This window comes from Tetranychus urticae, chromosome 1 (assembly GCF_039701765.1).
Source record: "Tetranychus urticae isolate SD_2017Ah chromosome 1, NJAU_TeUrti_SD_1.0, whole genome shotgun sequence".
NCBI classification, from domain to species: Eukaryota; Metazoa; Arthropoda; class Arachnida; order Trombidiformes; family Tetranychidae; genus Tetranychus; species Tetranychus urticae.
The window spans coordinates 3881478-3906434 of NC_142958.1; the positions used below are offsets into that span (position 1 = coordinate 3881478).

Below are 24957 nucleotides of genomic sequence, written 5' to 3' on the forward strand. Positions count from 1 at the left end.
TCCGATTTTGCACAGCAGAAGAATCCTGGGGATTGTTAAATGTGCCTGAAATTCCCTCTGTTAACACAATCAGAGAGACAGTTGCAAATCTGATACTTGATAGTTTGCCGTATTCACCATGGATGGATGGAGAATTAAATTCAAACTCTCAATTTCCACAAATGGAAGTGGAACGACTTCATTATATTCAAGAAATGTCTAAGACACCGGAGTTTGAGAATGTAATGCCGATTTATTTGCAAATTGAAAATAATGAGCTTCAGTTAGCTGAACGATTGATGAAAAGGATGGATCCTAAACTGAATACTGAAAAACGAAACGAATTGTTAGAAGTTTTAATGGAGTTCGAACAAGTTTTCAGTAAGACTAAGTCTGATATGGGTTTAGTTCCTTGGCAGAAATGGCCGATAAAAATTGATATTGGAGATCAAACGATTCCACATCAACAACCGTACCCATGCACAATTGAGAAACGACGTGAGTTTCAGAAGATAATTGCCGAATTAATTAAGCATGATATTGTTAAAAAGAGCAATGCTCCTGGTGGATCTCCTGCAATGTTGATTGGTAAACCAGATGGAAGTTTCAGACTATTAAATGATCTACGAGCCGTCAACAGATTAACTAATGTGATTTTTCACCCGATGCCAAGAATTGATGATTGTTTGGAAGCAATCAGAGGAACTAAGTTTTTCAATATGTTTGATCTGTACCAAGGATATTTCCAAATTGAGATACCTCCGTCTGAAAGAGGCAAAACAGTGTTTTTGACGCCTGATGGTAAATACCAGTATAAAAGGTTGCCTATGGGCCTAGCTTGTGCACCTTTCGAGTTTCAGCGACTTATGAACACAGTCCTGAATGGTTTAAACTATACCGAATGTTTGGGGTATTTCGACGATATTCCAGTTATGGGAAAAAGTTGGTCAGAATTATTGTGTAACACAAGATTAGTGCTTGATCGACTTCGTGATTGGAACTTGAAAATCAAAACCGACAAATGTCAGTTTGGTGTAACTGAATTAGTGTTGTTAGGACATCTTGTCAATGGAGATGGGATTCGACCTGACCCTAACAAAGTTGCTGCCTTGAAAAAATTGCCGTACCCTACCAGTGTGAAACAACTTCAATCAATAATGGGTTGTTACAACTATTTTTCAAGGTATATAAAGAACTATTCAACTTTGGCTACGCCGTTATATAAGTTAATTTCCAAGGAAAGGAAATTCAAGATGCTAAAGCAAGATCATCAAGCATTAGATGAATTGAAAAATGCTTTGATTGAAGAAACAATGTTGGTACATTTTGACCCTGAATTGCAAAAGAAACTAACAGTTGATGCAAGTGATGTAGCAGTGGGAGGAATATTGCTTCAAGCAGACCCTCAACAAGAAATTCCAAGTGAATTTGAATCTTTGAAAGATGTTCCAATTGACAAAGTCAAGCATTGGAAACCATTATACTTCTTTTCTCAGAAGTTAGCGAAGCATCAACAGAGTTACTCAGTTTCAGAAAAAGAATGCCTAGCAGTTTTAGTTGCAATCAAGAAGTTTAAACATTATTTGGATGGTAGTGAATTCTTGGTAGAGACAGACCATCATGCATTATGCCAGTTGCCGAAACTAAAGTTTAAAAATCAACGAATGGAGAGATGGCAGATAATTCTATCGAGTTTCAAGTATAAAGTAATTTACACCAAAGGTGACAAACATGGTCCTGATTGTTTGTCAAGGTATCAAACTGAATGGTCTCCGAAATTGTTAGACCCTGAAGCCGACTTCATAGAAGATTTATTTTGGATAAAGTTTATCAACTTTGATGAGAATGAAGCTGATACTGAAATCAACGAAGCTGAAGTCAACGAAATCAAGTTACTTGATTCACTGGTAAAGAAGCAGTTTAAAACTATTTATTATTACCAGTCTGATGAGAATTGGAATGAGAAGCTGAAAGATGCTCAATTAGAGGATATTGAAATCAGTAAAATTATCCTGAATCTAATTGTTGATCCAAGATCAGAACTGCACAAAAATTATTTGTTCCTGAATAATTTACTGTTTAGAAAACCAATGTTTGGTCATGATGTTAATCGAATTGTTATAAACGAAAAAATCTTAAAAGATTTGTTCAAAGAGGAACATGAATCTCCTCTTGGTGGACATTTTGGCGTGGAAAAAACGTATTTGCAGATTTCAAGACGTTTTTGGATGGAAAAACTTTATGAGAAAGTCAAAGACTTATGCCAAAATTGTGAAAAGTGCTACCTTGGTAAATCATCTAATGTTACTTATGCAGAACCAAGTTTAAAACCGGTTCCTGAAGCAATCTTGGAGAGATTGGAGATGGACGCTCAAGGTCCAATTACATTTAAGAATGGAGCAAAGAAAGTAATATTGGTTTTGATTGATACTCTATCAAGATTTGTTTATGCAAAACTTTTACCAGATCAAAAGTCTAAGACTGTGATAAAGTTTTTGGATGAATATTTCAGCGAGTTTGGATTTCCTTCGATTATTCAAACTGATAGAGGGAGAAACTTCCTTTCAGGGGACGTTGAAAATCATATGAAGAAGTTGGGGATAAAACATGAAGTTTCAAACGCATATCATCCTCAAAGTCAAGGTACTGTGGAACGCATCAATCGAACGATTGCCGAGAGATTAAGAACATCAATTATGAATTTGGAAACAATTGATTTAAAGTCATCATTAGAGAATGCCGTTATTGCAATTAATTCTTCGATACACAAGATTCACAGATTTTCACCATATTATTTAGTGTTTGGACGCTATTTAAAGAAGCCTATTGATTTACATTTGAATCTGAACTCAACAATTAGTGAAACTATTGAACAATGCCGAAAATTGGCTCGTGAAAGGCTTTTAAAGCAGCAAAGTTACTATCAAGAAAGACTTCAGTCTGTGACTAAGAGAAATCCTTACAAGTTTTTGGATTTGTGTTACGTTAAAAACAGTGCACCTTCATTAGGAACAACCAAAAAATTGGTTAATAAATTTTTTGGACCATTTTTCGTGTTAGGAGTAAAACATGGATCAGTGCTTTTACTCAACCCTGAAAATCAAGAAAGATTTACGAGTAATTTGGAATTAACAAGACCTCATGTTGGGATTATCCCTGAAAAGTTAATTCAATTGAAAAATGAATTGTTAATTGAAGCAGATAACACAGTTGAACCAGATGATCAAAATGAACACTTAAGTGAAGCATCTGCTGATAATCAAGATTTAAATCAAGTTGATTTAAATGAATCTAATCAAGAAGAAAGTGCTTCAGATAATAGTCTAAGACTAAGTGCCGAAAATCAAACTTTGCCTGATAACTTGGAGGTTAATATTGACTCTGATTCTGAAAAATCAACAATAATTGATGAAAATGCATCTCAAGTAAATCAAGCTCAAAGTTCAAAAAAGAGAAGAAAAAGAAAGAAGCGAAAATACATTACTGCTAATAGACAGATTATGCGAGATAATCCAGTCATAAGTGGTCAAGATGCTGAAAAACTTGGACCAGTGACCAGAAAAAGAAAAGTTGTTTCAGTAAACTTAATCCAGTTCGAGAGCTTAAAAACTCAAAAAAGTCTAAGACTAAAAGTGAAAGATTTTAAAACTAGCGCAATTAAGCATTTGGCTATTTTTCGCGCTCATTATGCATTACAGTTGGGGGAGACACTAACTGTCTCACTTTCACTTGTTCTTCTGATTAAGACGGTTGACATCTTGACACAGTCATCATTCTATTCTTTTTCATTACAAGTTTTCTTTGATTTTTCAAGTTTAAAACTTCATATTTCTGATTATTTCAATCATCTGAATCAGTCTTTGACTATCTTGTTTAAATTGTGCTTCAAATTAACTAATTTAGTTAATTCAGTTTCCTTGAAATTATCAAATTGTGAGAAATTTCAACTTGCTAAGTTGCTTCAAAGACTAAGTCTGACCTCAGCAAGCTTAAATAAGCTAAAGAGTGATTCATCATTTCAACAATTAACATTGAACTGTAAAGGATTTCATCCTGATTGTGAATTTTCTTGTTTAAAACAAATTCAAGTTCTACTGTTCATCGAGATGCCGTCATCTGTAGTATCCAATGCTTCAACTTCAAGTTCTGGATCTTATGCCAGCGCTAACACTGAGATTCAAGACGCTAGATTTGCGATGCGATTACGAAGACAATTGGCTAAAATTGTTCCTGTTCCGGTCATAGACCTCGAGGCAGCAACGTCTGGTAATACTGATGGTGGTAATACTAATGACAATGACAAAGGTAATGAATCTTTTGAATTCAATTGGCCAGGAATGGATGAAACTGGTTCAGAAAAGACTGTTATTCACCTTGATAACTCAAACGTCCAAGACGAGTTGAATCATTATTATGATCCGCTTCCTGAGAAGACTGCCTATGGCTTAAGTTCGTTCTCGAAAACTTTTACTGACAACAGTCCATACCCTCCACCAAGTGCTGATCAAGGTCGAAGGTATTGCGAGTTTCCCGCACCGAAAAGGACTGCCGAGCCTCATGATTTCCTCAAACCTGAATTCTTCATCAATGCCAGAGAAGATATTAAGAAAGACATCGAGCAATCGGAAGCTGACAAGAATTGGTTTAATTCATTCATAAAGGAGAAACTCCAGATGAATGTGGTAGAGGACAACCTTGATAAAGTCAAATTTGGAACCTTGCGAAAAGGTTACACAGCAGCAGAGGTAATTCATCCTCAATTCCACGAGTTTAAAACTCTGATTACATGCATATTATGTGAACAAGTTGCCCTGAATCCGAGAAGTTGTCATCAATGCAACAAGATTTACTGCCTTGGTTGTGCTAAATGGCTTCAAGCCCTGCCAATCGATTTGGAATTAGAGAAGGTAAATCAAGCGGATGGATTCATGTGCATCAACCAGAATTGTTTGGTCGATCTGCAGACTCTTGGATATCCGAAATTTGGGGAGGTCAAAGACCAATCAATTGTTAACTTTTTCAAAGAAGCAAGCTTTCGCTGTCACAGAAAGTTTTGCGAGCAGCAGCATTTAAGTTGTAACATTTTGCACCACTTGCAAAAATGTAGAAGAGGACCAATCAAATTCAAGTTTGACCGTACACTTCAATTAACCTTCATGTCAGGGCCAATCCGAGATGAATTGAATCAACGTCCCAAGGACATCAATTCATTACTTCCAGTTCACCTCAAGAAACAAGAACCTACCAAAACTATCCCGCAGATGTGGCATGAACGTGCTCTTTGTTATGCATTTCTCATCAAAAGTTATGAAAGAAAAGAGGTAACTCCGATTGAAATGAGAACCCAAGCGAATTTCGGGTTAAACCATTGGAACAATAAGAAGAGGATGATCGATCCAACTGAACCTTTGGATGAAGGAGAAGAATGGGCTTTGCAGATTGGGTTCCCTAGCTGTGCACCTGTCCCTATTCCTGATGTGCCTCGAAGATGGCCAACTTGTCGAAATAGTACGATTCCATACTATTTGTTAGCCGAATCTGAAACTTGGAGACGATGGGCTAAGTATGTCGACTATGATAAAGATAGTATTTCAACGACATCATCTTTAGTATTATACTCACATGATGTCAATGATCCGGAATCACCATTTATCTTAGCTGACCCGTTTGCAAGAATGGCTCCAGCAGAAGCTGAATCAGTCCAAGACTGGATAAAGGATAACTTTCCGAGTTGTAAGAATCCTTCAAATATTTATCGAGAACTAGCAGTTTCTACAAAAGAAAGGACGGTAATGACTCGAACCAGGAAAAGAACTCAGTTGGCTCAATCTTTTCAGAATCGCCCAGATGCAAACCTTCCACCGATGTTAGCAGATCAATTGAACGTCATAGACGAAATGGCTGCAACTTGCCCTGACAAAGAACTAATCTTTTCAATTTCAATGTTCAACGTCAGAATAAATGAAAATGGTTATCAGAGACCTCGACCCTGTTGGATTGCTATTATGGATGGTAATCTTGAAGTTGTATATGAAACTTTCGTCAAATACCGAGAAGTTGACCATATTGATTCACGATTTCATGGACTTACAGTCAAAGACTTAAAATATGCTAGGAACTTGGCCACTGCAAGGGATCAAGTTATTAAATTTTTGGCTTGCGCTAAGAAAGTTGTTGGATATGGTTTGATCAACCATCTAAGAAATTTGGGTTTATCTCGAGATGAGATCCGGGTGTTACACCCTAAACTTCGCGATGTCAACAATTATTATTCACCTTATGTTGAACACCCGATGAATATTCATGCTATCGCCTTTTTATGGTTTCATGGATATACTTTGCCTGCGAACCCTCATTCACCAGTTGTGGAAACTACTACTGTCATGCGATTGTATTTACTACAATGGAAAAAGATTGAAAAAATGGCAGAGGTACATGGAGGTATTCACAATGAAAATTGCCAGCAAACTTGTGGTAATCGAGTAACTTCAGGTCTTCTAAATGAATTCACTGAGGGAATAGCCAAAGGCTTTTGTTCATGGCCCGATGAATGGAAAAGAAACCCTAGGAGCATCCGCATCCCGGAGTTCAATGATAATTGCATATTGCCTGATAATGAAATCTTAAAGAGAACTGCAGAATTGTGCAAGTCTGACGTGAAAAAGTCGAAAGGAGATACTCCACAATCGCGCAACAAAAAGATCGTGGAAATGCTTAAAGCAAAAAGATCAGCAGAACCGAGTGAATCGGAAAATGCAACAAAAAGTCAAAAAGTGATGGAACCCAATCATGAGTATAATACTCTTTGGGATGAAATGAAAGCTCAAAAGCCAGATGATGGTGCAGCCTCAGCCTCAAATATGTTAAAAGAACTAGAGGGATGGAACGAGGAATGAATTCAATGATTTAATTCAATTCTGGGTTCTTAATCAAGGGTCCGAGGATATGAAGGGTAGAGTTACCCAAAACCAAATTAAATCATTTAATTAGCATCACAAGGTTATTGACAAGAGTTGAAAGTTTTAAACTTTGATTATAATCCCTAAAGGATTGCACATATTTCACTTTTTGTTTCTCACCAATTTTGTAATCAAAAGACTAAGTCTTTTGTCTTTCTCTAAAATTCCTTTTTCTGTCTAATTTACTTTCTAGTTATCTTTCTCAATTTGTCTTAGACGTTGACAAGATTTCCTTTTCCTTAATTTTGGATATTCTTCTGTTCCGTTTTCAATTGGTATAAATACCTTTGAATTTTCATTAATTAATTATGTTCAATTTTCTAATCTTCATGATACAGTTACTATGTTTAAAACAATCTAAAGTGATACACATTTAAAATATAAGTTCTTCCTGAATCCTATGAAATACAGTCAATTTTCATTTAATAAATTTTCATTTATGTTTAAACCTAAAGTTTCCATTTCAAAAGACTAAGTCTGATTGTCCATCATTGCCCCTGTAAAGCTTTGTGAAAATCCAGTTTTCCATCTTTACAATAATTAACTTTGAGTGCCGTCTAAATTTGCTTAAGATAGCTTCTGGTTAAAGTTCAACAATTCAAAGACTAAGTCTATGCTGTTAGAGCTTAAAGCTAGTGAATTGGTGATAATATTACTGATATTGGTTTCAGAATTGTGCTGTTCAACATTAAGCTTATTTTGGCTTGAATTTGGTTTCGTATTCTAAAGCTTTCTTACTCGTGCCAGTTAGCTATTTATTGCTTTTACCTGTCTAAGACAATACTGACTAAGCAACATTCCTTTGGTCAAGTTGTGGTTACTAAGCTTGGTAATCTCGGTTAAAACCATTGTAATCTTAGTCTAAGACTCATTCCAGTTTGAACTCTAAGGTGATCCTAAAAGAACCTGAGCAATCAGGATTTGAAAGGCTGATTAAATCTTCTGAGTTGATTAAATTGTGTTTAAATTGTACGCAATTGAAGTGAATTTATTTAATTTGGTGAATTAGTTTAAAACTATGAACTCTTCCTTTCAAACTTAACAAACACATTAACTTTAAATGTTGTAGCAAATAATTGTCAGAACAAAAGCTTTTTCACTTTTTCTCAAAATCAACAATCTGGTCTCATAATTGTCCATTCAAATTGACCATTTTCATTCCTAGTTGCATCTGTAATTAGAGTAAACTTTAAAAAGACTAATCTCATTATAATTAACATTTACCAACTAATTTAAGTTACATGGCTGAGTAAACCAATAAATGTATGTCCATGAAATTGTTGAATTTAAACAGATAATTAACCATTTAATGTAAACTTTAAACCATTTGTTAGAGTTGATCATTTGTAAAACATTCACAGTTTTGTCAAATTACAATAAAAAGAGCAAAATCTGAATAATGTTTAAACACTAAAGTTATGATTAAGTCTATCTACGATCTACAATTGCATCAATCAAAAAAACTTCTTGAGATTCCCATTGAAAGTGTATTTTTATGTGTGTGTGTGTGTTCAACTTGCCTACTGTCAACAATCATTTTCATCACGATATTTTCAGTTTTCAATTTTTTTTCTTCTTCTTCACCTTTTCTTTTCTCCATCATTTTTACTCTCCTTTTCGCTTTACCCTTCACCTTAACATCATTTATTTGGTATCATCATAAATCACAAGTAAATTGCATGTTAAAGCATAACATGAAACTTTCTTCTTTCTTCTTCTTTTTTCCTTCCTTGTAATATTCTTGACTCTCAATGCATGCATATAAATGTATATATGCATTCCCAGTCAGTATTATTATGCTTCATAATAATGTGCGACATTAAGTTTATCAAAAGAAATGAAGAAAAGAGGGAAAATAAAATAACTTTTACTTCTATTTACTGGCAACTCTTTTGTTCTCAATGGTGTAAGTTGACAGTTTATAATTTTCCTGGTTCCTCCTTTCAAGTTTCACTGATAATCTTCGAAAAATTTTCGTCTTCAAACGTTACCATCTTCGTGGTTTAGCTCCGATTTAGCTAAGCTCCGATAAATAGTTGAATTTTGTAAAAATGCAAAACAAAGCGACGTTGTTTAGTAGCCTTGTCAAAGTCTCATCTTGAAAATATTGATTATACAGAATATTTCCATTCCTCAGCTACTCATAGTGCTTTGAGTTTACCTTTTCATTGCGCTTCCATCTAGGTGAACTAAAGGACAAAATCACAAAATTTTACAATTAAAACAATAAGCTCATTTCAATGAAATCCCTTGTAGCCATTTTCCCTTCACCCAACAGGGGATGTCATCGACTAAAGTTTTAAAAGTCGTGAAAGTTCAGCTAAAAAGGCTAATCCATCAGGCAAAATGTCAACTTGGAAAAGGCAACAAAAGAAATACCAAAAATGGAAAAGAGAAACAAAATGAGGAAAAAAAGTAGATGAGGATATTATTATTAAAAGCATGATTGTTGTTGTTTATGATGATCGCCATCATCATTATATAATGATAATGATGATGGAGTAAGCAGAAAAATTTTTCGCTTGCAAACCTAAATCATTTTTTTCTTTTCCAGAGTTTCTCAGGTTTAATCATGTAACCTTGTGTTAACCTGTAAACCAAATAAATCATACATGGTAGACCGAATATGTTGACATTGATTGTTATAGAATCAAAATTTACCTTTTTATATAACTCAACAATGAAGAAGCGAATGGTGAAAAAAAGTGAAACTTTCAACGATAAAATTTACTAAAGGAAGAAAAGACGAAAAAAGATTTCATCTAAAAATGAAAAATGAAACAAAAAACTAATGAACAAAGTTGCAATTAAATAACGCGCTTCTTAAAGATGTTTACAAATGGATTGTAAACAATATCTTAATTATCGGGTTCAACTTGCAAGTCTTGGATTCAATTTATCTTGTCTCAAGCTTTGTTCACCCAAGTTCATGTTGTCTTATCAGATTATCATCAATCTTAATATTATTATATTATACATTTATCTGTTTATAATGGTAATATCATCAAAATTGATTGTCTTTTTTTTACTCTCAATAAATGATCTTTAAACGTGTTCAATGGTTCACTTAGTTTACCTTTAATAGTCTCATTATCATTGAGCTTTTTGTATCATCACATTAAGCCTTTGTTGTAATGTTTATGACACGCTTTTTTTCATACATTTATTTATATATTTATCCATCAAACTTCATTCTGTCTGTGGCCTTTCAACCTATTATATGATTAAAGACTTCAGGGTAAAGTTACAATGACTGAGTCAAGAAAATGTAACTCTTTTTTAGTTCATTTTTGCCCATTTTTTTGTACCATTTTTTTTGTCCCTCTTTTCGCTTCTTCCCATTATTTGAGCTTCAGCATTTTTCAACCTTTTATTTTGTTCAACCTGCAACTTGGAAATGTTGTTGTTGGGTAAAGGATGATGCCTTTGAGGCTTTTATCAATGTTGATCAAGTATCAATGTGAAGCTTCAAAAAAGGTTTGATTGTTATTTCATGGTAAACATGATACAGATGGTAATTTTGTTCAGGTTGGACTTGCATTTTTTTGTCATGAATTTTTTTCCCTTTTTTCTAGTCTATAGTCTTGCTTGTATTGTCTTCAGATTCAGCTTTGTATTCAGTTTTTTTTGCTGTTTTACCCCTGAAATTTCCTCAGCTACTCTTGAAATGTTTTTCAAGTTTTAAGTGACTTGATTTCGTTTCTCTTGAGAATCTTTTTGCTTTTTTTCCATGCAACTTTAAACATTTGAGTTCAATTGTTGTTCATCGAGATTCACTTTGTTTTCATTTGTCAATTTTTGTATTTTTGCCTGCATTTGTTTCATTTTTTACCAATCTTCTATTGCAATGTTATCTTTTTGTTGACTGGGCAATTATTTTATCCCACATTTTGCTGAGGTGATCTTTTGCCAAAATGTTCAAACTTTCTGGTTAGTTTTTGTATTTACATTGTTACATTTGACCAGATTTTGTGCAATCTTGTTATTTTGGTCAAGTTTCAAGTTTAAGGGGAAATTTGATAATATCAAGGGCTTGTGCTTTAATTTAATAACAATTCAATCTTTAATTATACTGCGTCCCCTTTTAATGATCAATGTTCCCTTATCAAAAGCACTTCAAGATTTTTCTTAAAAAATCTTTAATTTGTTTTAATTTTCTGTTTTTTTCAATAGCGTTTTTATTTGGTTTTTGGTTTTCCACTGATTCTCGTTAATAGTAATAGTTGATTTTACATTAGTTAGGTGATCTTTACGTTAACTGTCATCGTAAGCTGGAAATGGCCAATTTGTGAAACAAAAGTCTACTGGTGTTGTTTCAATGTTACCCGTGTTTATCGAGTTCAATTCCATTGTTGGGTACTGGAAACTACCAGAGTCGCCTTGACTCCATGATTTCCATTCAGTTTGGCCTATGAATCCTGGTTTACTGTTAAAAAGGACAGTGATTATCAAGTTGGTAATGGATCACTTTCGTAACATGCAATCTATAACATACCCATGTTTTGCAAAATTGGTCCAAGTCTGCATCATAATTGAAGATAAAATTACTTCTTCTTTGTCGTATGTTTCATTCACAGCAAATGGATAGCCAAAGACGAAGGGAAGATCATTAGTATGAGTAGCAGGGAACCATGTGCTTCCGTATGGGAAAAGATAGATTGGTTTAGTAATTGATTTTTGACTTTGATAATAAGCGTAAACAGCTGATTGTTTGTTGTCTTTAACAAGCTTACGACCTAATATGTAAGCTGGACAAGCAATTTGCACATCTCCGACAGCCTTGGATAATATTTGGCGAAGTTTATCGGAATCGTTTGGATCAACATTAGCGAAATAAATTTGCATTAAACTGTCCGTTGAGAATTGTTTGAACCATTTTCTCAAGATATTCCTTACATCCAATGCAGTCAAATTTAGAGGATTAATAGGATCAAACATTTGAGGATCGATAGTAGAGGCCAACGAGAATGCTCCTTCGTACCCAACGGTTCCCAATAAGATTTTTATATTGGGATCAAGATTTTGTTTAGATATGGCTGTTTCAATTGAATCTGGAATAAATTTATCGCCAACAACTACTCCAACTGAAACTGAATCAGCTTCGCTAACTGCTCCAAATCTATAAGCTGCTAAACAAGACTTTACATCTGTTGCTATGGATTGAGAACAGTTGAGTTTATCAAGGAAAACCAATGAACTTGCATGTCGTGTTAGTGTATTGTTAGAATCAGAGAGGACTCCACTTTGCATGATTGCTTTGTTGAATAAACCTACTGATTGAGGTGATACTGAACGAGATCCTGCACTTTCACCAAATATGGTCACTTTTCCTGGATCACCACCAAAATAGTGGATATTATCTTGAACCCATTGTAAAGCCAATTGTTGGTCCCATAAACCCATATTTCCAGGAATACCGTATTCAGGAAGATACAAGAAACCAAGTGGACCAATACGATAATTAACAGTAACAATGATCACATCATTTAAAGCAGCTAACATTGTTCCATCATAAAGATCTGGCATATTCGCTGATCCGCTAATGAAAGCACCTCCATAAAACCAAACCATAACAGATCGACTTTGATTTGTGCTTTCGATGTTCTTAGCCACATTTAAAGCCGAAAAGCTGGTGAAAACATTCAAATAAAGACAATCTTCTGACCATTGAAAATTAATTTGAGGGCAATGAGGGCCCCATCGATCAACATTCAACAATTTATTCCATGACTTCACTGGTAATGGCTTTTTAAAACGTAAATCTCCAATCGGAGGCTCAGCAAAAGGTATGCCAAGAAATTGGTATACTTTAATGCCTCGAAATGTAACCACTTTCCCTTTTAATGATCCTGTTGAAATTGTTAATTGAGCGTCATCAGTAACCGCACTTCCATAAATGAAATGAAGAAGCACGAAAGGCATTGCAGTTAAAAGTATTACAGACATTAGTAAATATATTGGGCTATTTAGTTCACACTTCATGGAGAAATATGTTTTGGTTCTGATTGTGGAATTCAAAAAACATGGAATGTAAACACATTGGCTTTTTGTATTGAGCATCCGAGGACAAAATATAAATGCGATAATTGAGATTTACGACTTCTTAAATAAATGGAACAAAGAATAGATCTTAATCATAATTGAATTACAATCAATATTTGGTACATAGAACCGATAATAAACTAACTTGTCTGCAATAAATTTATTTAGATATACTTATATCTCTGTCATGAGGACAATAATTAATCATTGAATTGATCCTAAATGCCAATATCAATTTATTACTTCAGTGCCTATCGAAAAATTGGATTTAATAGTGTAAATTGGTTCTATGATTGAGTTCAAGTTGGCTCCAGAGTCAACCCTGTTTTGGTCCGTTTTTACAATTTCAAAGCATCGGAAATTTTACTTTTTGATCGTTGATCATCTTCAATTTTTAACTTCAATTCATAAGTTTTAGATATTTTGCCTTTTTGACATTTTCTGTTAAATTAAATTATTTTAAGTTATGTTAATAGCACCAGTATTTGAGTATTGAAAAGCTGAGATTAGACGTATTGAACATGGAAAACTCTCAGTTCATATAAAAGCCATATATTGATAGTATAATATTAAGTATAATAATAAGTGTCAATTTATTGTTGCGCAAATCTGCAAAGTTCACAATATTTTGTGGTAAAAATCATTTATCAAAGTCGGGTGTCTCCGACAAACTACTGCGTTCGACGATTAAATTGAATTGAATTTTCGACTGAATGTATTGAAGTACATGTACATGTAAATGTATTATTAATAGAAACTAATTTGTGCTTTGTTATCGTTTTTCCTTTCATCGTAACAAGGAGCCGAGCTTTTGGATTTTTTCATTTTTCTGCGAAAAGAAAAGGTATCGAACAATGAATGGATTGAATTTCGATAAATTTATAGAAAATTCAATACGAAAGGAGTTTGGAAACATGATTGATGTTTTATTGATGCATCGATAAATCAGCAGGAATTTTCAGCCAAATAAAATTTGCTTTGATTTGATTTGAGCAAACCTGAAAATTTTATTTACAATACAATCTAACTGTCAAGTTTTGCTCAAAATTGATTAATTTGATCATTGACATATCCAAACATTGAAATGAAAGCAATGAAATAAATTTGCAAAATTAATTCTCTCTCAGTTGAAGATAGTCCGGACTGTCTGAAAGCCCAATTTTCAGAGCCAAATCTGCCTCTAAATTTGATTAGGGAATTAATTGCACCGATGTTTATAACAAAACTTTGAATAATACAACATCTTAAATGTCTCAATTGATCTAAATATTCAAACTGATGATTACCATCGAACAAGTTGACTTTTATCAAGATCATTGCAAAAATTCAATAAAAAGAGATTATTCCTTATTCAGGCCTCTTATATTGTAATATTGCGTGTTACCTCTTTGGTTGTTAATAAAATGACACAATCAACACAATAGTCCCATTTATGCACTTAAAGCAAACACTGCAAGAAAAATGAGCAAAAACGGGTAAAAATTAATTTCTTTGAAGTTGCTTCTGTTAAACAGATCATTTCAATTTTCAGGTTGACCCACCCGTATTCGATGACCGTAAGAGTTAGAGAGTAATCGTTTAAGCAACTAAATTCAATAAAAATTTGTATAAACTGAATTCTACAAGTATTATGTCTTGGTTAATCAAATCATTTGAAAAGTTTAACCATTAAAGTGTTTTAAGTAAGCTAGTGTACAGATTAATATAACTTTATTTAAAACAACTTTACTGGTTGAGGTACATTTTGATTCTGTCCATATCTCTTTGATTACAGTTTACATTTTTATAGCGATTTTTCACCCCTTACTCTCTTTTGTCAGATACTTCATAGAATTAATTAATTGGTTATTGAGTGCAAAAAGGGTGCATTAATTTGTTAGGAGTAATTCGTTCAGGTTAGCATGAATTCCTTTTTTCACCGTTACACTAGAAAGACACAATTGTCACTTTTATGCACAAATAGTTATTTTGTTAGGTGAAAACAGGGTAACAACTAATTTCTTCAGAATTTAAACAGCAGTATAAAAAAGGCATTTCTGGCTCATCGCGAAACCGGTTATCAAATAAAGTTGAAATGAAAGAGAAACTTAATTTAAATTCAAATTTATTTCGACACTTGAACCCAATTATCACCTTGGGTGTCAACAATAACCTTGTTAAAGATGATTGAATGGTTGAATACAATGTTTTTTAATGAATTCAATTCTTCATTTAGTTGAATGATTAGAAAGTTAGCTGTTGCTAACATGTTCTCCATAAGTTGTATGGCAGCATTTTGTTTTTCGATTTGATGTTTCATCGCAGCCAGAGAAGTGTTCAAATTTGAAATTTCAGTTGTTTACACGTTTTCAGCCATAAAAAATACCTTTGTTTGTAAAACTGACGGCAATTCCACTGATGGTCCACTTTCCATAGGAGAAAAAGTGATTGTGTCATCACCGAAAAGATCTTCGATGATTGTTGAAACTTATTGACGCAAAATAAAATGAACTGTTGATTAGTTGAAGTAGATAAGTTGTCAAATTGTATAAAACTTTTCTCTCTAAGCAAAATTGCTAATGGTCCTTTAGCAATAGATGAATGTAATAAGAAAGCGTTCACTGTTTTGTTTTGTAATAATTTAGTGGAAAGTACACTTTTCGATGACAGAGTATTTTGTAACCAAAGATTCAATGTACGGATATCAAATCCTAATTTTATGGATTGGCTGTGAATTAAGGTTGAAAATTTTTCGAAAATTGAACAATAAAGTCGTTAAATAAACCAATAACAGGGTGCATAGATAATAAGCGATGCTCGATTGATTTTACTATTGGTAAGGAGTGATGCTTTGCTGATCTCTTAGTTAGCAAACGATAGAATAATGCTCCATTATGAATGTATTGCTAATTAATAGATGTTATCATTATTGAAATATTGTCTTGTTATGATATAGCATGATTGCCTTTGTTATTGAAATTGTGTGAGGGAGAAGAAGGGAGATAAAGCGAGCCTTTTGGTATAAAAAGGATTGTAATGGTCAGTTCTAACTCATGTTCACTCCAACCTTTCAGTCTCCAGCCTTAATAGAGTCAGTGCCTGACTTTTAGGGTTCCTAAACACCTACCTTACTACCGATACCATCCACTATCTTGCCTAATGGTTGTTAACCTCTTACTGATTGTTGAACCTCTTGTACCTATTGTCAACTTGTTCCCCTAATATTGTAACTGAGATATGTTGTAACTCAAATCCATCTTCAACTTGTTAACCTTAAATATATGTTGAACTCCTACATGTTTTTAGCCTCCCCTTTAATCAAACAATAAATATTGTGCTTCAGCTGCAACTCTTCGGGCGTTCCTATGAAATTCTTCCAATAAGTATCCTCTAGAAAATGTAAAATTTATTTAAAAATTTATTTTATTAAGCAAATTTATTGTGTTAATGAGCTTGTTTTTCTTCATTTAATTTTCATTTACAATGTCTGTCTAGACATACAGTTCTTTACGTGGAGCAAACTCTAACTAGGTCAGACGATCGCTCGGCAAAATCGGAGCGTTAGTAACGAATTTAAGCTATCGTATTTTTTATTAGATTAAACAAAAAACGAAACTTAACTTCGAAAAAAGTCGATGCATAGTTTTGGTAAATGAATAGACTTAATTTATGAATTGGACATCGAATGTATAATTCCTTTGCTACTATCTAGATATATACATGTGGGGTAATATTTGTTTACTTTAAAACAAGTAAAAAATTTTGGTTATAAAGATTGATAGCTGAGGTATTTAAAGGTTTACACTGAGAATACTTTCACTTTCTATTGGGTGAGTTTGAATGAATGACTGAAGTTTTCGACTGAAGGTGCGAAACGGGTTTTTTTTGATGAGTGGCGCAGATGAGACCAATACAAATGATAGGCAACAAAATTAACTTGACATTACATTTTATTAACAGTCTAAGAGACCACAATATTTTCTAAATTTACTCATTGAGCGATGACATCCGATTGCCTTACTTTTTTCTTGCTCTAGAGTCTGAAATATCGCTCTGCCATCTTGTTGATGTTACAACTTCAACTCATTGTTACACAGAGAAAAAGACGGTGAAGCGAAAGAAGATTCAACATTTCGAAGAGGATTTTGTCTTAGTTAGAGCTATATTTTGATGACTATTAGAAATACGATGATGTATCTTTTAGAAATTGAATCGAATATAACAATCATTTTCAAATGAACATCAAATGACCTTTAAAGTTGAAGGGAAAACTCCCGAAAAATGACCTTTGATGGTTGTTTTTTTATTTCCAGATCTGCAGCATGTTCTTAATCAGGCATGTTGCCAATATCAATTTCGGGACCTCATCCGTTTAGGAGATATTATAGTTACAAAAAACTGCTTTTGCATGAGTTTCAGTCTTTTTGCCCTATTTTGGCCATATTTCGATTACTATTATTGATATAATGTTGAATCTTCCTGATAGTCATCAAAATACCTCACAAATTTTTAAAAGACCTTCAAATGGCCCCTAAAGGTCAAAGGTCGAAATCCCGAAAATTACCTCTGATGACTTTGAAAGTGATCGTTTCACTGTCTCAATATTTTCTGTCTAAGTGGCAAATATCAATTTTCAATCACGGAAGAATGACAAATTGGTGGCCCAGGAGTTATTGTCGAGATTGACGAGTGCAAAATTGGCAAGAGAAAGTATAATGTTGGCAGGATGGTGTATGGCCACAAGATTTTGGGAATGATTGAAAGAGGTAGTAATGACTATCGTCTCGCAATATGTCCTGAGAATAGTAGAAGTGAGGAGTCCCTGCTACCCCTGATACAGAAACATGGTGCGCCTAGTAGTGAAATCCATTCTGATTTGTGGCGTGGTTACTATAGCCTGGAATCATATGGATATGTTCATAAAACCGTCAACCACTCTGAGCACTTTGTAGACCCTGAAACTGGAGCCTAAACTCAAAATATCGAATCCAGCTGGAGGTTTCTAAGACGGAGATTGGCTCGTGGAGGCATCAATTCTAATTTCGATCTCCACATGGGGGAATTCCTATGCAGGTCTTTTTGGTCTTGTTATTGGTATTGGCAGAATCAAGATGGTTTATTTAGTTGAACCAAACACTTCAAAAGCGTCAAGAGAAGTAGGGAACAAACTTTGCAAAAAAAATGTAAGCACAAAAACATGCACAGTCGGTGAAGTAGGAGAAGAAGTGAGATAGTCTCCGCATTAAGAAGGCTTTATATAAGGTAGTGCAACTAGAAATTGACACATAAATTTAATTTTTAATTACTGAATAATCAGTTGAGATTTTGATCCGATTTTTTTATTTAAACTAAACAATAACTGACAATACACCATCGACACTTGCTTTTTGGATACTTTTGCGGTCATTTCTACAAAGTCTCTCTAAGTAGTTGAGGTCAAATTCTTTAAGTTTTGATATTATTCTTAATTTCAGTTGGTGATAACTTTTTGCTGACCAACCATCTTGATAAACTTTTTGTTTTAGATGAGCCCAAAACCTTTCTACTACACGTAATTGAGGAATATTCGGTGGATTTTCCTCTCTTTTTATGTATTTAAGGCCAAGTTCGTCTAAGGTATTGATAGTTGTGTGAGCGTAGTGACATGAGGCACCGTCTGGCCAAAAGATATAACGTCATTTAGTGTAATTTTTCGTGATGAAAGGATGCAAACGTTGTCTAATACAATTTTTCGAATAAATATCAGCATTTATGGCACAATTTGCTGGGACAAAAAACGGTTCTGAATGACCTTTTTCGATAGCGCTATCCAAACGCATAACTTCTTGCCAAATTTTTCCCTGGTCTTGAATACCAAATTTTCTTTTCCTTTTCCTCTTTCAGTTGCATCATAACCTTTATTTGACCCAATGTGACAGTTATTGAACGGAAAATAGGACTCATCATCATAAATCAAATGCTTTTTTCCGCTCACTTTTAACTCTCCATTTAATAAGGAATTCAATCTCTCTTGTTGACGTTGTTGTTGTTCAGCCGTGGATTTGGGCGCTTCAATCTTCTTGTAATAATTTAGGTGATTGTTTTTCAGTATATTAGATATATGTTGACGACTCACATTAAATTTTGAGGCCACTTTAGACGGTTTTTCACCTTTGTTTTCCACCGGTTCCAGTATCCGACGGGTTTTAATTGCGTCTAATTTATATGGCCTCCGACCTGAACTTTGAGCTCTTTCTATGGATAAATTTGACTTTAAACGATTCCAAGTACGATTAACTGTTGATCTGGAAACTTTTAAATACTTAATATGGTTGTACAGTTGATTAGCATAAGAAAAATTGCCACTAAAATATAAATTACTGTTAACTTTTCTACGTTCATGTTCACTTGATGACGCCATGATTAAAAGTGGATCAATATAATGGGTTAAAAAATACCTAAAATTAACCGTCAGACATCCTGTCTGTTTTGTTTAAAATTTGGTGCCATTATGTGCAGTCGTTTTGTCGCCATTCAATTTTGAAATTATGTGTCAATTTCTAGTTGCACTACCTTATTATGAATAAGAAGAAAAACCGCGAAAAAAAGTTCGAAAACGGAACTTGCAGCTAAAATCCGGATTTTCCTTTTCTTGTCCCTTTCCCCTACCGGTTTAGTCAAGTTCATTAATCAAGTTTATCTTTCTTTCGTACGCGCATCATCTGTGTTTGCATAGGTGGTTCATGTTTAGTTACTTTATTATACATTGCAACAAAGTTGTTCAAAAAACTAAAGGATTTTTGTAAAAAAATTGTGATCCCATAGTCTTCGCTACGCTTGTAAGGTACGCTTCATGTTGATTATGTCTAGTTAAACAAAGGCTTGTTCTGTGTTTATCAGCTTTTAACTGTAAGCATTGTTGCTTTTATTTTTTGCTCATTCTTTAGTCAGCAATATAGAAAATTTAATTTTTTAACATTAAAATTTGAACAATTTCAACATTGCCTACATGGCAAGAACAGAAAAATGAACCAGTAAATGTTTGCATTTGGATAATTTTTTCAGAAATAATAAATTTTGTAAAATAAAAAAAATGAAAAAAGAAAACTAAAACAAGAATAAACAGATAAGTATAAAAGACGATCATTTCTCACCATATTATATCAGTTTAAGATTCAAGTATACAAAATGATTTGATTTGAGCAAACCTAAAAATTTTATTTACAATACAATCTAACTGTCAAGTTTTGCGCAAAATTGATGAATTTGATCATTGACATATCCAAACATTGAAATGAAAGCAATAAAATAAATTTGCAAAATTAATTCTCTCTCAGTTGAAGATAGTCCGGACTGTCTGAAAGCCCAATTTTCAGAGCCAAATCTGCCTCTAAATTTGATTAGGGAATTAATTGCACCGATGTTTATAACAAAACTTTGAATAATACAACATCTTAAATGTCTCAATTGATCTAAATATTCAAACTGATGATTACCATCGAACAAGTTGACTTTTATCAAGATCATTGCAAAAGTTCAATAAAAAGTAGTTGGAAACCATACGCTTCGAGCACAAAAGAGACCATACGCGTCGAGCACAAAGTGCAGGTCCAATAAAAAGAAAGAAAATTAAACCTTGATGCTGTTTCAGCACTCAACAAGTTAAAGAGGTAAATAAAGAAACATGATTCTTTTAGAAAGCAGCTAATAGATTAAAGAATAAGGAAAATTAAACGCCCGGGGCTGATCTCTCGAGATTAAACAGTTTCTTAATTGCCGTGAACGCGTGAGTTAGGAAATATCTTTTGATACTCGAGATTAATGAAATCAATTAACTTACAAGCAAAATTTCCTAATAATTTCATATAGCCCGGGGTAAACATTTTGATTTGAAGATTAGATAAATCATGATGATTTATCTTATCTGATTCAGGTCTCAATAAGGTAAACAAAAATTTGTGGTTTTTTCAGAAAAGCACTTAAGATGATGACCGATAAGTTATCTTGATGAAGAATTAGTATATAAAGCGAATTGGATCTTCAGATTTTATTCATTCAGTCTTCAGACTTTTCTCTTAATACTTCTTGGACACACTTACTCTCTCTCCTACTCCTCTCTCCTCTCTCTCTCTCTTTCTCTCTCTCATCATACAATGGCCAGCCGTACACCAGCACCAACAGCACCCTCATCAACACCATCGATCCAAGGATCTGCAGCCGTTGGTGACCACCCGATCAAATCTATCAAACGGCGTGGATATATGGATGTGAAATGTACTCGGACCCTGGTTGGCGTTGCCGAGTGGGAGGACACCTTGGTGATAATAAAGGATACCAACCGGCAGGAAAGCCAAGGCAGGTGAGGTGGATGACGCGAGGCCCCTTGGTTTGCTGCCCTCTGACTTCAAGCTGGTAAAAGCCTTCGATGAAGATGACGTTACAGGTTATACTCGCAAGTACACCTGCCGCTACTGTGGCATAGGCCTCAGCTGCAGGGCTAGTGGTATCCGCCACGAGAAAAAATGCAATGCCGAAGGGGCCCCTGGTCATGTTTGCGTTATACCGCCGTGCACGAGCGACTGCATCGGTTCATCAGTATGGACTCGCCCGCCTGATGGCCGATCCGACAGAGCTGCACGAGAGCAGGGCAAAAAATAAATTCTGTATCAATCCCAAAATGTATTCAATATGATTTGATAATTAAAATAAATAATTTTGCTAAATTATTTTGCTTCTCTTTTTTTATATTTCGGTAGCAGCGGTCAATTATCAGGTAAGTGAAACGCGTTTTGAATCACAACCCAATTATATATATAAAAAATCCAAAAAAAAATTCATTTTTTTTCAAGTTTTACCATGCATTCTCTATGTGTGGCGATACAGTAAGGAAAAAAACTTGGAATTTTTTTTTCTAGTTTTGTTTACTCACTGTATTGCCACCCATAGAGAATGCATGGTAAAACTTGCATTTACAAGTTTTGACATGTATTTTCTAACTGAATTTCCAATACATAATTTTTTTGTGGTTTTTCATGACGAATGTCGCTGGTCCTGGTGCTGAGACCTGTATCACAGAAGCGGCAAGTATAACCTCGAACATACCTCGAAAGTCACGTCTTCTTCATCAAAGGCTTCCTCAAATCGAGACTCTTTCTATTGTAAATAAATATTTTGCTCACTATGCACATGAATAAATAATTGATAAAAATATTTAATTTCATCTATCTCACAATTAACTGATTTCATTTTTTTCGCGTTTTAGTCGATATCCCTAATCTCGCAAATCCAACATAAACTATTGAAATGTCTAATCTGGAGAGATCAGCCCAGGCGTTTAATTTTCCTTATTCTTTAATTAATTTGTTTTTTCATTTAGCTCTTAAACTTGTTGAGTGCTGAAACCGCATCAAGGTTTAATTTTCTTTCTTTTTATTGACCCTTCACTTTGTGCTTGAAGCGTATGGTTTCCTACTACTAATATTCAAACTGATGATTACCATCGAACAATTTGAATTTATCAAGATCATTGCAAAAATTCAATTAAAGAGATTGTTCCTTATTCAGGCCTCTTATATTGTAACATTGCGTGCTTTCATAATTGAACAACAGACGATCGAAATTTCAAAATTGAACTTGATTTTCTCAAAAACTATCAAACAGAGAAATTTTCAAATCGCAATTAGATTCAGTTTTTATGTCCCTACAAACTAAATGCGTCTAAATTTCAATAAAATCTGAATCTACAATTGAACAAAAGACGATTGAAGTTGCAACATTGGACTTGCTTTTCTCCAAGTTTTTTGATCAAAGAAACTTTCAAATCAAAAATGTATTGAGTTTTAATGTCTCTGTAAACCAACAGATTCTAAATTCCAAAAGAAAATTTGTTTCCATGAATGAACAAAAGGTGATTGAAGTTTCAATTTTGAACTCGATTTGCTCGGAACTATTCATCAGAGAAACTTTATAACCACAAATGCACTCAGTTTTCTCGTTTCTACAAACCAACAGAGTCTCAATTCTAAAGAAAATCTGCTTCCATAATTGAACAAAAGAGGACTGAAGTTTCAACTTTGGACTTGATTTTCTCGAAAACTTCAGTCCAGCAAAACTTTTAAATCACACAAATGAACAGAGTTCGCTTTAACCTAACCTAACCTAAGCAAGAAAAGTATGCGAAACTTACTTTATGTAGTTGCTGGTTGATGCTTGGTGGTTGGCCGGGGGTTTGACGGGGTCGATTGCTGGCTGTACACTGGTTCGCTTGGGGGCTGCTGTTAGTTGGTGATGATGCTGGTTATGTTGAACCTTGGTTTCCGTTGCTGGTGGCTGCTGATGTGTACAAATGATGATGTAAAATAATCCAGTGGAACGTAAAGTCATAAAAAGTCAAAAAATCCAATGGTTCACAAAGAGTCACAAAAAGTCCCACAAAGTCACAGAAAAAAAAGAAGATTAGTAAACAGTTTATGCTTGGAAACTCCTTACCTTTATGTAATCAGCAAGTTGGTTTAGCCTGAAATAAAAGAAACAAGTTCAAACGTTATAAAAGGAATCACAAAGTTTTCGTACTTACTTTTATATGATTAGAGGAGTTGAAGATGAAAATTTCAAACAAGTTCGGCCGAACGATGAATGAAAACAGAAGTAAAGAACGCTCTGATTTCTCTTTCTCTTCATTCGCCCGCCCATTTCTATCTTCATAAAACCAATTTTTCTTGTTATTTTACATTCCACAGTGTACCTTTACACGAATAAACGGCAATTAATTATTAGAATGAAATAAAACTGTAACTTCGTTCTGTATCAAAATTGCAACGATATCCATGATTGATTATAACGATCCGCTTTGCGGAGCTTTACAATACTAAAAGACAATTTAGTTTGCTCCCAGCGTGACCATCCTCTTTTAATCTTCTCATAGCATTAAAGGTGCAAAAAGTAATTAAGGTTGGTCATCTTTCGCAACAATGTTTCAAAAAGCGATTAAAGAAAAGCTAAATCTTCCCTGCAGGGCTTTCCCATAGAATTTGATTAATGTTGATCGTTAAAGTTACTTTAACTTTCTTAGTTACAAAAGTAATTAAAGTTAAGAAGTTTATTTCTTTTGAATAAGTTTTGATGGACGATCACAGTTAATCTCCTCTTAGCTTGATCCTTGCAAAAGATAATTAAAGTTAAGCACAACATGCCTTGCAGGCATGCTTTGATAGAAGATTAAAGTTAAAATGAATGAATGCATGCTAATAACCTTTTTTAATTGCATTACATCATTAATCATGGAAAATTTAAGGTTAAACGCTGTATGCATTACCAAAGGTAAGAATGTTTCCTAAAGGTACAATAATCATTAATATCAATCAAACTTATGTATTTTCAAAGGTACGTGTGTATTTAACAAGGTAAGTTAATTATAACGGTATAATTAAGGTCAATTCGATATATGCATTGTCAAAGGTATAAAAATTATAAATCAATATCGATTATCGAAAAAGTGTGCTATCTTGTGTATTTCTATTACTACTATACATTTAATGGGTGAGTATCAAAAGTTTAATCGGTACTATGATTTTCATGAAAAAATCTGCTTCCATAATTGTACATGAGGTGATAGAAGTTTAAACTTTAACCTCGATTTCCTCGCAAAATATCAATCAGAGAAATTTTTAATTCGCATAAATGGGCGCAGTTTCTGTCTTTACAAACTTACAGAGTCAAAATTTGAAGGAAATCGATCTTTACTTGTTTTTACATATTAGTGTACAAATTTGATGCATAAATGTTATAATGTTTTTAAAGGCAGAATGAATAATTTTACACAATAACCGTTTTTGCCCATTTTTCTTCCAGCATTTGTGTATAAATACGATAATTGGGTCTTTTTAGTAACAACCTACCTCTTGTTATGGACCAGAGTTGGACTTTTGTGAAAAACAAATATTCAAGCGTTTACGTGAGAGATGCTACAGTAAATGTGACAGAGAACTATGCTCTAGCTTAATAAATATCAGACACTACA

The 24957-nt window shown here is 33.9% G+C and overlaps 1 protein-coding gene and 1 long non-coding RNA gene across 2 annotated transcripts; one reads left to right on the plus strand and one right to left on the minus strand.

Annotated features, from left to right (window-relative positions):
* Window positions 1-9933: 9933 nt before the first annotated feature.
* On the plus strand, window positions 9934-13157 carry LOC149094410 (uncharacterized). The gene is made up of 2 exons (XR_016199046.1): window positions 9934-10176; window positions 11112-13157. It is a non-coding gene; the product is annotated as an uncharacterized LOC149094410 (long non-coding RNA).
* Window positions 11061-12998, minus strand: LOC107370243 (acetylcholinesterase 4-like). The gene is made up of 2 exons (XM_015938233.3): window positions 11434-12998; window positions 11061-11364 (listed from the first exon to the last, which is right to left on the minus strand). Exons 1-2 carry the CDS (start codon window positions 12996-12998, stop codon window positions 11193-11195), a joined length of 1737 nt encoding a protein of 578 aa, XP_015793719.2. The 3' UTR covers window positions 11061-11192.
* Window positions 13158-24957: the final 11800 nt, after the last annotated feature.

Bases quoted from the DNA above. Each gene is read 5' to 3' on its own strand.
- LOC107370243 (XM_015938233.3), bottom strand. From the start codon at position 12,998: ATGCTCAATACAAAAAGCCAATGTGTTTACATTCCATGTTTTTTGAAT. The intron at 11,365-11,433 runs GTATGTTATAGA...CCTTTTTAACAG, and splicing joins ACCAATTTTGCAAAACATGG to TAAACCAGGATTCATAGGCC.